Source organism: Staurois parvus, unplaced genomic scaffold, assembly GCF_062004578.1.
Source record: "Staurois parvus isolate SC_StPar_1 unplaced genomic scaffold, SC_StPar_1.0 ptg000684l, whole genome shotgun sequence".
Taxonomy (NCBI): domain Eukaryota; kingdom Metazoa; phylum Chordata; class Amphibia; order Anura; family Ranidae; genus Staurois; species Staurois parvus.
This window is the reverse complement of record NW_028318480.1, coordinates 1,582,494-1,598,307: the sequence shown is the minus strand read 5'-3', so window position 1 is coordinate 1,598,307 and position 15,814 is coordinate 1,582,494. Positions and strand designations below refer to the sequence as shown.

The 15,814-nt window shown below is 41.3% G+C and overlaps 1 protein-coding gene across 2 annotated transcripts in view; it reads right to left on the bottom strand.

Moving 5' to 3' along the window:
• The window catches only part of MSH5 (mutS homolog 5), a 113,229-nt gene extending 105,426 nt beyond the window's left edge, over positions 1-7,803 (bottom strand). For both annotated transcript variants that reach the window (XM_089652504.1, XM_089652503.1), the window contains exons 1-2: positions 7,716-7,803; positions 3,841-3,964 (exon numbers count right to left, since the gene is read on the bottom strand). In XM_089652504.1, the coding sequence (XP_089508630.1) occupies positions 3,841-3,964; positions 7,716-7,790 (199 nt within the window). In that variant the 5' untranslated portion in view covers positions 7,791-7,803. The remainder of the gene's footprint in view (positions 1-3,840; positions 3,965-7,715) is intronic.
• Between the last annotated feature and the right edge of the window lie 8,011 nt (positions 7,804-15,814).

The following is a 15,814-nucleotide window of genomic DNA, read 5'->3' as shown; positions in this document are numbered from 1 at the left end:
CCAGCCGTCCAGCAGCAGCTCAATCTATAGGATCAGGAAGTAAGACCTAGGTCTGTGTATCAAAATGATTCTTGGAGAGCAGAGTCGGATGTAGGAGGTGAAGGGGGCGGTAACGCATTTCAGAGCATGCTCAGTAGACTTTTTATAGTCTGCCTTCTGCAAGTTCCCCTAAGCTCAGGTAATGGTGTACTTCCTCCTGCTCCTGGGGAGTGTTCCTGGCAATAGTGTAGGAAAGAGAGGATACCCTGAGTAATGAATATTTATAGTCCCCCTGACCAACAACTAGAAGTTTTGTTTACAAGTGGTGCATGATGGAGGAGAGTATATAAATTTGGAGAAACTTCCAGGAAGCTCTCTTACCTCCCAGGATCTGCCCCGGGAAAGTGTGCTCTATGTTTCTTTTCTCCCAGGCCTGTTGCCTGGGAGAGGTACTACTAGGAGAACAGCCTGGATTTTTGGGCCTGAAATCTATGCCGCCCATTTAGAAAGCGACTCCAGGAGGAAGGGAGAAGAAGGGTGACTGCCAGTTAAAAAGCATCCTACAGAGGGAAATATGCTGTTGTGAAAGTCCTGGAATACTGGCCACATGCTGTCACCAGTAGACCTCAAATGGAAGCTTGAACAGCTCACCATGTATCAAGTATTGTCAATCTCGGTTTACAGACTCAATCGAATATCAACGAATTTCAAATTAAAGACACACCAGACCAGCATGTTCGAGAGGATGAAGTAAAATTTTCCTTGGATCCGGGATGTCCTCCTGGACATTCTCTGATTCCTCGTCTTTCTAAAACAATGAAAACTTTTGGGTGCCTTTGCAAACCTTCATGCTTGTAATTTTTATTATGAGCCAATGACTAAACATAGACTGCTCAAAATGGAGTGTACTTATATGTAGTACTTAATCTCCTTGTAATATTTACCAGTTTCATATGGAATATGGTTCATGTTTGTTTTGGACACTCCCTGGCTGGAACCGTTGTACAAGTGATGGTTGTGCTGTGATCCTTTTTTAAAAAACAAATGTTTAAAGAAAGAGAAGCTGAAGTCATCTACTAGTCTGTGAGAAGGGCTGGAGTAATTCCTCCACATGAACTATCCATGAAGATAATATTGTTGGACCTGCTGGGTATCCTGTATACCCTAACCCTCACTCCCCAGAGATGTTGCACTGTAAACTTTGTATCAAGTAAAGATTGATGGAGTAGGGTTCCATTAATCAGTTGCCTCTTCGTGGTTGGTGAGTGCTGTGGGGCTCATTAGTACTCTTCGGCTTCTTAGTGAGTAGTGCAGACAAACTGGGGTTGATTTACTAAAACTGGAGCATGCAAAATCTGGTGAGCTCTGCATAGAAACCGCTTCCAGGTTTTTTTTGTCAAAGCTTACTTGAACAAGCTGAAGTTAGAAGCTGATTGGCCACAATGCACAGCTGCACCAGATTTTACACTCTCCAGTTTTAGTAAATCAACCCCACTGTATAATTAAAGAGCATAAAAGCAAAGCATGGCAATTTTGCTGCACTACTCCAAAGCCTTTTCATGTCATGTACAGTAAATATGTCTTCCCCCATAGCCAAATCATTACAAATTATTCACAGCAAAAAAGTTGTTAAACCATTAGCACACACTGTAAAATATATCTACATTTAGCTGGCCACAGTCTCATATGTTATATAAGTTTAAGAAGACTTCAGTAGGGTGAATTCTGTTCTTTGAGAATCATGATCTAGTACAATCCACTTCTGTACCATCATAAATGTGGTTCAGTTCAATTAGCTGTCATATATACATCACTGCCACAACAAAGAGCACCTTTTGGCTATAGAGTATCCCCGATGAAACAATAATTGAAAAGCTTTGACCAGTAGTTAAAACAAGTATATTACACAGAATTTGCACATTTCATGCATGTTACATTAAATACATACCCAGGGCCATCATTAAGGAGGGGTAAAAGGGGCAGCTGCCCGGGGCCCAGTCATTGTTGTGGGGCCCAAAGCAGCTGGCCCATACTTGCCAGCTGTCCCAGTTTAAATTCCCTTGCCTCTTAAAGTCTTCACCCCTGTCACTTCACCTACCATCAGCCTGTTCTGAAAAGGTCAGCAAAGTGTAGGGGAGTTGTGCAGAGGTAGGCAGAAAAGGAATTACAGTTTTGGGTGCACAGGTCAGCAAGGGGGGATATACAGAGGTAAGGAAGGTGGGTGCAAAGTTGAGCAGAGGGGACATGTTGAGTTAAGGTGGGGGGGGGGGGGGGTTGGAGTGAAGAAGAGGGGGGAGGTTTGAGATGCAGAGGTTAGCAGGGAAATTTAGGATGCAAAGGTGTACTGATGGGGTGGATAAAGATGTACGTCACATGTAGGGCAGTCCATTCATTTCAATGGGCTGGTTTATGCGCTAGAAATGCAGAAAAAAAGGTCTTTAACCTTTTTTATAAAATCACACAAAGCCACACAGTGCCACTGCACTGTGAATTTTGGTGCATGTGAAAATGCACACATCAGTAAATGCATGGGGGTGTCATTAACAATTAATGGCACTGCTGTGTATCTGCTGAAGGGCAGAAAGTTTCTGTGGTGTCAAGAAAGCGATTCTACATGCGTTCCTGACACGCACAAATGTGAACATAGGCTAAATGTTTCAATTACATTGTTGGTCAGTGTATATCTTCTCATTACATTAGGTTCTACACCAAGCCCCTTCATTCACACTGGTGGCCAGTGTAAATGTCACTGTGAATGCTCCTATTATATTAGTGATCAGTGTGAATATCCTTTACATTGGTGGCCAGTGTAGAAACTTCTCTTTATATTGGTAGTTGGTAAAATATCCCAACTTGCATTTGTGGCCCATGTGAATCCTCCCTTACATTGGTGGTATATGTAAAAGCCCCCTTAAATTGATGGTCAGTGTAAATTCTCCTTATATTGGTGGCCAGTGTAGAAATGTTTTGGTTGTTGGTGTAAAATCCCCCAATACATTGGTTGTCAGTGTAAATTCTTCACTACATTGGCGGTCAGTACAAATTCCCCATTACATTGGTGGTCAATGTTCAGAAGAGCAGGGAGGATTTCTGGAGAAGGGGATTGCTTCAAGATACCAACCTAAGCTCGAATGCTTAGTAAAAGTAAAATCTCTTTAACTATAGGATTACACTGATTTGTGTTTTTCAGGTTTACAACCACTTTAATAATTTGGATAGCAAGCCTAACTGACAAGGCCCACTTCAAATTTTCACTGCTGCACAGAATCACTGCTTTGGTATAAACTCCAGTTTTGCTGAGCAAGAAAAAAAACTGTTCCAGGTCAAATATTTTTAATGCCTTTATCATAGCTAACTTTGTAGCAGACCCTTGCCTACTACTGCAAAGCATCTCCAAAGTGAAGTGTGTGATGCAAGACAATTGGCCTACTATAATCATATAATGCAGCTCAATATAATAATAATATGGAATATTGCACACCCACCCTCTGGGGCCTTTTTAGACAAGAGGCACTTTGAAGTATCTTAAAGATGACACTCTTATATTTTGACCTTTAACACTATGCAGATTTATGGGAAATTTAACAAGCCACTTAAGACTTATCACGTAAGGTGATGCTTAACCTAGAAAAGTCTATCTACACACTAAGTACCATTGCAATGGTTGCAATGAAGGGAAGTTTTCTGGCAATTATAGAAGATCATGGAATAGTGCAGAGAGAAGTAGAAAAGTATTTATTTTTATACAATTAAATGGTAAAGTGACTTCTCTAGCAGGTAAATATTACATTAAAGTTAGAACTTTGTGTTCACAATGTTCACTGATAAAATGGAAACCATGTGCGCAACAATAAAACCTACCTCTCTTAAGCAGTTGTAGATGTTCAGTATCTGGACTATCTGTCATGAAGTGTATGGAGCAGTCACTAGAGTTGTAATAGGCGGCAGCAAGCTGTCCAGATTGCCATAATACACTGAGGTATATCTATACCAAAGCATGAAAATCATTTTAATTTCATTAAATGGCATAATTATCAGTACTAGTCAGTCTATATTGATTCAAAGTGCTATACCAATTATACAATTGCCAGTCCATAAAAGCCATGGGCTGGACCACTTTCAGTTCATTTCAGGTGCAGTTAGGGAAAGATGGTAAGACCTGCTGACCTCTTTTTTTCTGTACACATTTAAAGCATAAAGCCAAACTCCAGACAAGCAGCTAAATATATTGTAATATATACAGGATATGAGAGCTGTCTTACCTAATAAAGTATTTGTATTTCTGTTCATCCATTCATTCATTCCTGAGAGTTGCACAGCCCTGCCAGACAGAACAGGTAACAGTTTTCACTGCTTCTTTTAACCACTTCCCGCGTGGCCCATGTATATAAACGGCCGGACGGGAGCATTGCAGGAGCCCCGCCTGTGTGCGCTCCCAGACACAGCAGAACACTGATCGCTGTACGGGTCTCTGTGTGAGGTCCTGATCATGTGATCACTGATTGGCCAATCAGTGATCACATGAATAGTAGTAAGCAAGATGTCACTTCTGATATCATTACTTGTGTTAAATCTGTGAATGATCACAGAGGTCACATGGTACAAGGCTAGTCACAACATGTGACCAATCGCAGCTCACACAGTATTTCTCAATGGCTGCAAGAATGCAGCCAGAGAGAAGGAGAAATTATTGCTTTTACAGCCTTTATGGGTGTAAAAGCAATCCGTATAAAAAAAAAAATCTTCATCATCCCCCAGAATTAGTACAGTGTCACTATGGTTATACTGTACTGCTAGGGTGACAGTATGTTAAAAAAACAAAACAAAACAAAAACATAATAATATAAAAAAATTCTAATTTTTTTTAAAAACTATAATTTTTGGTTATAAACTAATTTGGGTTTTTTTGGTTTTTTTTTTACTAAAAAGATATATGAATACATTTTGGCCAAGATTTATGAAGAAAGATTATTTATTTGCAAAATTTTATAAGAAAAACACTTTTTTTTTTTTTCAAAATGTTTGGACTTTTTCATTTATATAGCAAAATATAAAAATCCCAGTGGTGAATAAATACCACTAAAATAAAGATTTATCTAAATGCTAAAAAATTCATATTGGTACAGTGTTGCATGACCGTGCAATTGTCATTCAAAGTTTGATAGCGCTGAAAGCTGAAAATTGGCCTGGACAGGAAGGGGGTGAGAGTGTCAGGACTTGAAGTGGTTAAGCAACCCAGTCTGGCCACCAGCCTGCCCACAATCTGTAAAGAGACAATAAAGGAGCAGCAACGGGCTAATGAAGTCTCTCTTCTATCTCCTCCTGCCAGTATGTTTCTTGCCAGCAGATATGAATGCAGGAAATCTGATTTAATCGAATACTGACTTCCTCTGACAGTTTCAGTGCTGCTATGCAAAATGCTGTGCTGAGGCCAAGATCAAGTCACATTCTGTAATATATACTAGTTGCATTTAAAATTATTTCAGGGTTTGTTCACACAACCCGCATTGCAGTAATGCACAGTAAAATGATAAAAATGGTAAAATGATACTGTGCCATTTATCTTCAATGACACCCCAAAGCACACGCAGAATGTGCCATGGTGCAAAACAACACATAATGTGCACTGTAGTGTGCTGCAAAAAATGCTTTCATGCATTGAGGTGACTTACAGCCCATTCATTTTTAAAAGGCTGCTTAATAACTATTATAAACAGATTTAGCAGTATAAGACTTTGTTTACAGTGATGGTCAGAGGACGGTAAAAAAGGGCACTCTATGAAAAGTGCTCTATCAATGAATGACAGATGGATGAATGAACGTTCTGACTCTTCCATTCATAGAGAGTGTTTCACTGTAGGAAGGGATAGTACAGCTTTTATAAATAGAGCAAGAGGGTGGAAATGGCAGGTATAGTTGGCACTTTTGACAAGTGCATGTGACTGGTCCAGCAGCTAGTATTAACCCCTGCAGCACTGGAAGATCAGTACTGATAGAGTATCAACAGGGAGGGGTGGAAGACAAAAAACATAGCAGCTACCAGCACAAGGGTACTTTTCAATGTAAGAATAGTCCTTGCTGCGAACTAGAAAAAAAACCAGCCTTAATTTTTGCACCAGAGAAGACTTTTTTAAAGTGTATTACTAAATAAACAAAAAAAGACCGAAAATTCTGAAAAAAAAAATAGTTTTTCTTCATTTCTGTTACAAAATTTTGCATATAAATAATCTTTCTTCATAAATTTGGGTCAACATTTATTCTGCTACATGTCTTTGGTAAAAAAATAATAATACAAATCATTATAGCATCCACAAACTACAATTTTTCTCCTTTTTTTTTTTTTTACATACTGTGACCAGGACAGTACAGTGTTACCATAGTGGGGGGAGTTGATCAGGTTTTTTTTTGTTTTTGTTTTTTTACACACTATGATCACTTATAACAGTGATAATCACTGTTATAAGTAACCATTTTTTATGAATGCATCCATTCATCAAGTGTGTACTGTTGTGATTGGCAACAGTTAATCACATGGTACAGATGGGCTGTGATTGAACCTGCCTGTATCATGTGACTACTGTGACCAATCACAGAGATCAACTCAATAGTACACATGAATGGCTATGAATACAAGCCATTCATTGTGTACATGTGTGATCTGCTGTGATTGGACACAGCAATCACAATGTCCCGGCAGCGGCCCGGTACACTGATTTGTTTGTTGGACACAGTGGGTGACAGATCGTGCTGCAACGTGAGGACATCATTTTATTATAGACCAGGCAGGAGGTGGTTAAAAATCTGTTTACCCTACATTAAGCCTAAGTGCAGTAAACAAAAAAAAATAAATAGTACAAGGGACATTATTACAGTCACAGTTGGATGTGTCACTTGTGCTAATGTCTATTCTGTTAGCTGAAATCCTCCTCCATTGATGCCCCCCACCGCTGTAATCTTGCGGTACGTAGGGGTTAATAAAATGGAAGGAGAATTGACAGGAACTCATCAAGAAAACTTGACTATACCGACCCTATCTGCCCAGCTCCTCCATTCATAAAGGCTGTAACTACAGCTTCTAAGAATGAAACAGGATCTATGAATGGAGGATGGGTGGATGACTGAAGGGTTCCCCTATCCATTCATAGATCCTGTTTCTTTTATCACCCAATATAGGAGCCAATCACAGTTACAAATTGTTACTTCTACAGCATGATTGCAGACACAAGATATTAAAGTGATTGTAAAGGGTCAAGGTTTTTTTACCTTCATGCACTCTATGCATGAAGGGAAAAAAACCTTGTGGGTGCAGCAGTTCCCCTAATACTTACCTGAGGCCCATCGTGATTCAGAGATGTGCACATGAGCCTCGAATCCCCGGGGACTCTCCCTCCTCTCTGGCTGAGACAGCAGCAGAAGCTATTGGCTCCCGCTGTTGTCAATCACAACCAATGGGCCAATGAGGAGAGAGGGGGTGGGGTAGAGCCACCGCTCTGTGTGTGAATAGATACGCAAAATAGCAGCTCGTCAGCAAGCCTACTTAGGTGTCCTCATAGCAAGCTGCTTGCTGTGGGGGCACTTTGCAGTAGAGAGGGGCCAAGTGTGCCAGCGGGGGAATTAAGAAGAGGATTGGTGCTGTTTTCTGCAAAACCACTGCACAGAGCAGGTGAATATGACATGTTTGTTATTTAAAAAAAAAAATCCTTTAATATAACTTTAAATGTTCTTTAAAATGTCACCTCCGATGATTGTTCATCTTCATCTTCTGGACAATCGGTAACCAGGACATTGTGTGTCATCGGGAATTGGTCCATTTGTGATCAACCTAATAATAAATAAATATAATTGATTTCAGAATTTAATGAAATGATGAACAGCAATAACACACAATACAGTGTATTTACAATAAACTTTTAGCTGAATGACACCCCCCAGTAAATACAAAGAGCTCAAAATCATCTCCCCGACTAATCTCACCTTAGTTTAGCAAAAGTCTAAGGCCTGGTTCACATCAATGCAGTTTGCTTTTGATCCATTTTTGCAATGCTTTTTGCATTTCACAAACGTTTTTGCCGCATTTTGTTTTTGATAAATGGGAAATGTTTTTGTTCCTGGGTAGAATAAAAATGCAAAATTTGGAAAATATGCACTACATACCTTTTAGCAGCATCTCCATTGAACACTGCCTTTTCTGTTTAAAAAAGGTCCCTGACCCTTTCCAAAATGCAGCGGCTGAAAAATGCAAAGTAAATATGTCCCTTAAGAAACCATGTTAAATGGACTGTAGTGCTTTCTGCAATAAGCAATAAAAAATGCATTGGTGTGAACCAGGCCTTAGGACACCTTCACACCTGTGTGTTCCAATGTGATGTGTTATGTTGCATGTTAACCTTAAAGTCTCTGTTACATTGCATTTAAATATCCATTTGAAAGGCCCAACAATGCAAAACAGCAGTCCTAAAATTGAACCAGCATTATTTTTTTCAATGCAGTGCACCACAAAGCAGTGAGTGAAGTCCCATCCTAGGAAAGTAACGTAAACCTATCCTTTGCATACCTTGGATACCAAAAATTCCTTTCACCCCTGCAACGTTTTTATTATCTCTGTTAAGGAAAACTGAGGGTTACTGGAAACAAATAACTTGTTATATGTACTATTAAATAGTGTATGTTCAATGCTCATGCGCGGACCGCTGGAACGAACATGTCTGCCTGAGGCTCCGCAGCATAGCGGGGAAGACAGCCTCCCAGACATTTCTCCCGGCCTGACTTGGCCCTATGATCAGTCCGGTTACCATAGCGACCTCCCCGGCACCCGCAGATATGGTCCAGGGGGCCGCCAAGCACAAGCCACAGGCTAAACCGATCAAGGAGGCCTCGGCTCGGGCCACATCCAAAATGGCGACCGCTCCTGCATCTGTGACACAGACACAGCCATATGCAGCCCTGCAGGCTGCACATCCCAGATCCTGCTGCACTTTGGATGGCGAGTCAGACTCTGACCTGGGGACACCCACACACACCCCCATCTCTGACCTTGCTTCTCCTGACCTTCTCAAACAAACAATTTGAAAGGATGCTGCACAAAGCCCTGAAACAGACCTCGGACCACACAACTGACAAGCTGTCTAAAGAAATCTGCACCTGGGGCAATGCACCTCTGACCTAGAACACAGGGTCGACGACCTAGACGCCACTCTGCATACCCATTCTGACGAACTTGAACTCCTACTTGATGAAAATGTGACTCTACAGTCCTGACTGGAGGACTTCGAAAATAGGGCTCAAATTTACATGTTCGCGGCCTCCCAGAATACATCATGGACGTCCTCTCCACAGTTACGACCCTGTTCCAAGAGTTGGCCCCAGCAATACCTAGACAGAGTTCACCGGGCGTTAACCCCACGTCGTCCAGATGGCCCACCACGCGATATTATCGTCAAGTTTCACTACTTTCGCATGAAGAACACCTTCTACAAGCAGCCTGCACTGCTGGGCCTTTAACCTTCCAGGGCCATATCTATCAGCTGTTCCAAGGTCTATGCCCAGCTACATTTGCCAAGCGTAGAGCGTAAACCCCACTTCCAGGTCCTTCAGCAACCAGGAATAGTCTACAGATGGAGCTTCCAGTTTGCGGTTCGTTTCTCTTTTCAATCTCGGGACTACACCTACAGGTCTCCTGATGACCTTCTCGACACACTGCGGAATCTCCAACTTCAACCTCAAGTAGCCACCCCTGATGACTCTCGCTGACGGTCAGCGTCCTGCTCTCCGCAAAAGTGCCGCCCTTTTCACTCTGCCATGGGTCAGCTCAGCTCCTACAGGCGAGGACGATATTCCTCTCCAGCCCCAGCTCCCCAGGACTCCATGGACTGAGGCTCACAAATGCACCCGGATCTACTTTATTGCCCTCTGTTGGGCCGTATCTACACCTGAGGCCGTCTTCCTTGGTCCCTCCGTTGCCTGCAAATGTGGACGAACTTTGCCCTCCCTGATGGCTAATATAGTGTACTTTTTAGCCTGTCTCTGCTTTTTGGCCAATGTCCACGTTTAGAATGCCTAAGGTTTTTCTTTTTGATTTGTTATCGCTGTTATATGTGTTTACAGTGGCACCATTTAACATGCTTGAGAGGCCTGGACCCGGCTACTACTTCCGCATTTTGACATCCCTGATATGCTGTGGCGGCCGGATGTGTTGCCGGGTCCTCGGACTTCCCCGACATCTCGGGAGCCTAGAATCTTGCTACTCCAGCAGGAGTCTGCCTACATATGTTTATAACTGAGCAGTCTTCCCCCGTTTGTCACTGCATACCCATCGCTAGCCCATGCAGTACCGGGTTTTTGTGCTGCCTGGGCTACCTTTGTCCCCCCAGTATATCTGCTATGGGGATGACCCAGGGGCCAAACTATGGGCCTCTGTTGCCCTTACCCATTCCTATCAGATATTGTCTACCACTTACCCTCCCTCTCTTGCTTCTTTGTGTGACTTCCTTGCTCCTTTTTCCCTGCTCAACATTTCCCCTCGGCACCGTACCATGTATACTCAAGTTAGAACTTTGGCAGACCATGTTTTTCCCCCATGGTTCCCCGGAACATCCTCACCCTGAATATTCAGGGTCTAAACGTTCCACAGAAATGCAACAAAGCCTTTAGTTCTTTTGCATCCCAAAAGGTGCATGTAGTCTGCCTACAGGAGATGCACTTTACTACTACTTCCACACCCAAATTTTGTGGCCCCCACTATCCTCAAGTTTTCACTGCTTCCGCAAAATCCAAGTGTAGAGGAGTCCTTATAGCCTTCCATCGCACAGACCCTTTTACACTTCATACCAAAATCAGAGACCCTGAGGGTCGGTACCTCCTGTCGGGGCTTCTCCTCGATTCTGACGTTACCATCATTACCTATTATTATGTCCCCAATCAGGGCCCGCTACCGTTCCTCTCCCATCTAATGGCTCTCATCGACTACCATAAACATGGCACTCTGCTTGCTTGCGGAGACTCTAATTGCACATTATGCCCCTTTCTAGACAAATCCCCCCAACCGCCTCTCCCGCTGTCCCTCAAATCTCCTTCCAACAACTTTTGCATCGTCACTCTCTAGTTGATACGTGGAGAGAGCTTAATCCTCTGAAACACAGATATACCTCTTATTCTCACCCCCACAAAACGTTCTCACATATCGATCATATATTCACGACTGTTGGTTCATATTCTCGACTTCCTGCCTCCGACATCCTCCCCACACCTTGGTCGGACCATAGTGCTGTCATCACGTCCATCTCATCACTGGCTCCCTTGGCAACTGATGCCTCTTGAATTCCTTTTCCCACTTTTCTAAAAACTTTTCTAAAATGGACAGTTCCAGATATAGCAGGAAGAATCTTATAAACGTGAGAAGTAACATGCCTTCGCATAAAAAAATTGTTCAAATAGATACATGGCCTCCGTCATCCTTAGTGGCTGCGGGAGTGCTGCTACAAAATGTCTTAGTTGAGTAGAACGCCACTCATCTAACATGGAAAATATTTCCTTCTTATTTTTTAAATCTATGAAAGTGCAGAATTTCCCTTTATCAGTGATATCTTTTAAACGTGCATTTCTATCTTTTATCCATTTTCCTGCAATATCCTCTTTCCCTGGAGGGAAAAAATTCTGTTCCCCCCCAGCGGTATTAACAGTGAATTATATTCCCACCCCCATTGTGTATGAATTTTTTCCCACATACAAAAAACATTTCGTGTTAGAATGCTTGTAGTTTTTGAAAATTTTCTAAACTGTTGTGGAAGCCAAATAATCTTATCTAACTGTGACTCACTAAGTGTGCTTTCTATCATTACCCAGCTTTTCTCCATGAATTATATATCCAGTCTGCTATTTGTGAAAGTAATACCACACAGTAATATCTCCTAAAATCTGGCACGTTCAGACCTCCATTAGATTTATCCTTACACAATACCTCGTAACTAACTCTTGGTCTTTTATTTTCCCATATATACTTACATAGTTAGTCTGGCTGAAAAAAAGACAAAAGTCCATTCAGTTCAAACATTAAAAAACAAACAAAAAAAAAAAGTTATAATCCTATACTCACAGTTGATCTAGAGGAAGGCAAAAAAAACCAGCAAAGCATGATCCAATTTTCTCCTGCAGGGGAAAAAAATTCCTTCCTGATCCCCCGAGAGGCAATCGGATATTCCCTGGATCAACTTTGCCTATAAATGTTAGTAACCAGTTATATTCTGTGTATCCAAGAAAGAATCCAGGCCTTTTTTAAAGCAATCCACTGAGCTGGCCAGAACCAACTCTTGAGGGAGTCTATTCCTTATTACCACAGGTCTCACTTTGAAGAAACCTCTCCATGTTTGGAGATTACATTTCTTTTCCTCCAGACGTAAAGAGTGTCCCCTTGTCCTCTGTGATGACCTCAGGGTTAATAGCTTTACTATATGAACCACTGATGTATTTATACATGTTGATCATATCGCCCCTTAACCGCTTGCTAACCCGCCGCAGTGTTTTTACTGCAGCAGGGCGGCACCTGTACGCCGTCTTTTAACGTTATTGTGCAAAACAAGGGGCGCGCGCGAGGCGTGTGTCCGCCCTACCCGTCCTGCTGATTGTGGCAGTGGGTGTCCATCACCGGCTCTCGGCGGGTTAGTGTAATCAAGTAATCACTGACAGATAGCACGGCTGCATTGTTTACATTGCAGCTCTGCTATCTGTCAGTTCAGAGCACGCTGAACCTAAGCGAAGACTTTAACTCTCGGGATCAGCGTGTTCCTGTGAAGTACACACTCTGCCCCCTAGTAAAACACTCCCCTCAAACAGTTAACCCTTTCATTACCTAATAAAAGTTAACCTTCAAAAGTTAAAATTTCATTTATGTACCGTATTGCATGACCGCGCAATTGTCCGTTAAACTAGCGCAGCGCTGTATAGCAAAAAAACGGCGTAAATTGCAGTATCTATACCATAGTTTGTAGACACTATAACTTTCACACAAAGCAATCAATATACACTTATTGGGATTTTTTTTTACCAAAAACATGTAGCAGAATACATTTTGGCCTAAATTTATAACTAACTTTGAGTTTACTATATATTTTTTTATAGCTGAAAGTAAAAAAATATCGTTTTTCTTCAAAATTTTTGGTCTTTTTTTGTTTATAGTGTGAAAAATAAAAAGCGCACAGGTGATCAAATACCACCGAAAGAAAGCTCTATTTGTGTGTAAAAAAGGACGTAAATTTTGTTTGGGTGCAGCATTGCATGACCGCGCAATTATCAATTGAATTAGTGCAGCGCCGAGTAGCAAAGAGAGGCCTGGTCAGGAAGGGGGGTAAATCCTCAGGAGGGCAAGTGGTTAATCTCCTCTTCTCAAGAGAGAATAAATTCAGTTCCACTAATCTTTCTTCATAGCTGAGCTCCTCCATGCCTTGTATCAGTTTAGTTGCCCTTCTCTGTACTTTCTCCAGTTCCCTAATGTTCTTTTTGTGAATTGGTGCCCAAAATTGAACTGCATATTCCAGGTGAGGTATTACTAATGATTTGTACAGTGGTAAAAATATCTCCCTCTGTGGAGTCTATATCTCTTTTAATACAAGAGAGGATTTTGCTCGCCTTAGAAACTGCAGCTTGGCATTGCATGACATTATTAAGCTTGTGATCTACCAGAACGCCCAGATCCTTTTCCACCATTGATTCCCCCAATTGTACGCCCCCTAGTATGTATGATGCCCTATAAAAGATATAGGGTCTGAGATTAAAGATCCCATTTCAATCTTTGCATATGACACTAAGCTGTGCAGTGGGATAACGTCCTTACAGGATGTCTTCAACTCACAAACCGACCTGAATGCACTGTTTAATTGAGCAACTATGTGGCAAATGAGGTTTAATGTTGATAAATGAAAAAGAACAGACAAGGGAGCACTCTCATCGTGCATTACCGTGGTAGAACACGTATTTATTGAATAAAAAGAAGATATATACTCACAAACCAACGTGATTAAAAGCAGTATAAGTGGTCCACAAAGACAGTCACAATACATCTGTGTCTAATGTTGCGAATAAACTGACGCGTTTCAGGAGCTGAACCCCCCGAAATGCGTCAGTTATTCGCATCATTAGACACAGATGTATTGTGACTGTCTTTGTGGACCACTTATACTGCTTTTAATCACGTTGGTTTGTGAGTATATATCCTCTTTTTATTCAATAAATACGTGTTCTACCACGGTAATGCACGATGAGAGTGCGCCCTTGTCTGTTCTTTTCCACTAGTGCTCAGATTTCCCAATCTTAGAGGGGCAGCACCTCTTCGGTTGGCATTTTGGCATCTCCTTGGTTGTATGAAGACTGGAGCGCTGATTACGTTTGTTTATCTTTTGGAGTTGATAAATGTAAGGTTATGCACTTGGGGACTAAGAATATGTATTCATCATACATACTTGGGGGAGTACAACTGGGGGAATCAATGGTGGAGAAGGATCTTGGAGTTCTGGTAGATCACAAGCTTAATAATGACATGCAATGCCAAGCTGCAGTTTCTAAAGCGAGCTAAATCCTCTCTTGTATTAAAAGAGAGAGAGAGATATCATATTAGCCCTGTACAAATCATTAGTAAAACCTCATCTGGAATATGCAGTTCAGTTTTGGGCACCAATTCACAAAAAGAACATTGGGGAACCAGAGAAAGTACAGAGAAGGGCAACTAAACTGATACGAGGCATGGAAGAGCTCAGCTATGAGGAAAAATTAGAGGAATTGAATTTATTCTCTCTAGAGAAGAGGAGATTAAGGGGGGATATGATCAACATGTATAAATACAGCAGTGGTTCATATAGTGAACTCGGTGTAGAGTTATTCACCCTGAGGTCATCACAGAGGACAAGGGGGCACTCTTTACATCTGGAGGAAAAGAAATGTAATCTCCAAACACAGAAAGGTTTCTTCAAAGTGAAAGCTGTGAAAATGTGGAATAGACTCCCTCAAGAGTTGGTTCTGGCGAGCTCAGTGGATTGCTTCAAAAAAGGCCTGGATTGTTTCTTAGATACACAGAATATAACTGGATACTAACATTTATAGGTAAAGTTGATCCAGGGAATATCCGATTGCCTCTCGGGATCAGGAAGGAATTTTTTTCCCAGGAGCAAATTGGATCGTGCTTTACTGGGTTTTTTTTGCCTTTCTCTGGATCAACTGTGGGTATAGGATTATAACTTTTTTTTTTTTTCTATGGTTGAACTGGATGGACTTTTGTCTTTTTTCAGCTAGACTAACTATGTAACTATGTAAATTGTGAGCCAATGTGGATCATCTGGAGCTGTATCAATACCATTGCCGTTATGTACAAGAGTTCCCCCATGCCCCTTTGTATACACAGAGCTGAAGAAGTTATGTAATAAATTTGCCTTCAAATACTTAAGTATCATATTATCTCAAAGAATGACCCCAGTAAATATATTGGAAGCATATGCATTTTATACAGGTCCTTTGGGACTATTATCATTTTTAATAGATTTATGTGGCCAATCCAGGAGGTTGGTCTGGTAGATATTTTCCTCAAGTCTTCCTTCAGCTCATTTATTAATGGCATATAATTTGTCTGATATATATATTTTTTAACGTGGGAGTTAACTTTACACCTAAACTCAACTCCTTATCCCTCCATGCAAAGGGAAAGCTTTCTGTAATATCTAAATATGTATTAAACATGCACCAAGGAAATAAGTGACAAATTAAGTGAAAAATTAAATGCTGCTGTTCAAGGATTGACTAAACATCAAAAAATAATAATAAAAATAATACACCGCAAATAATACAAATAATCAAA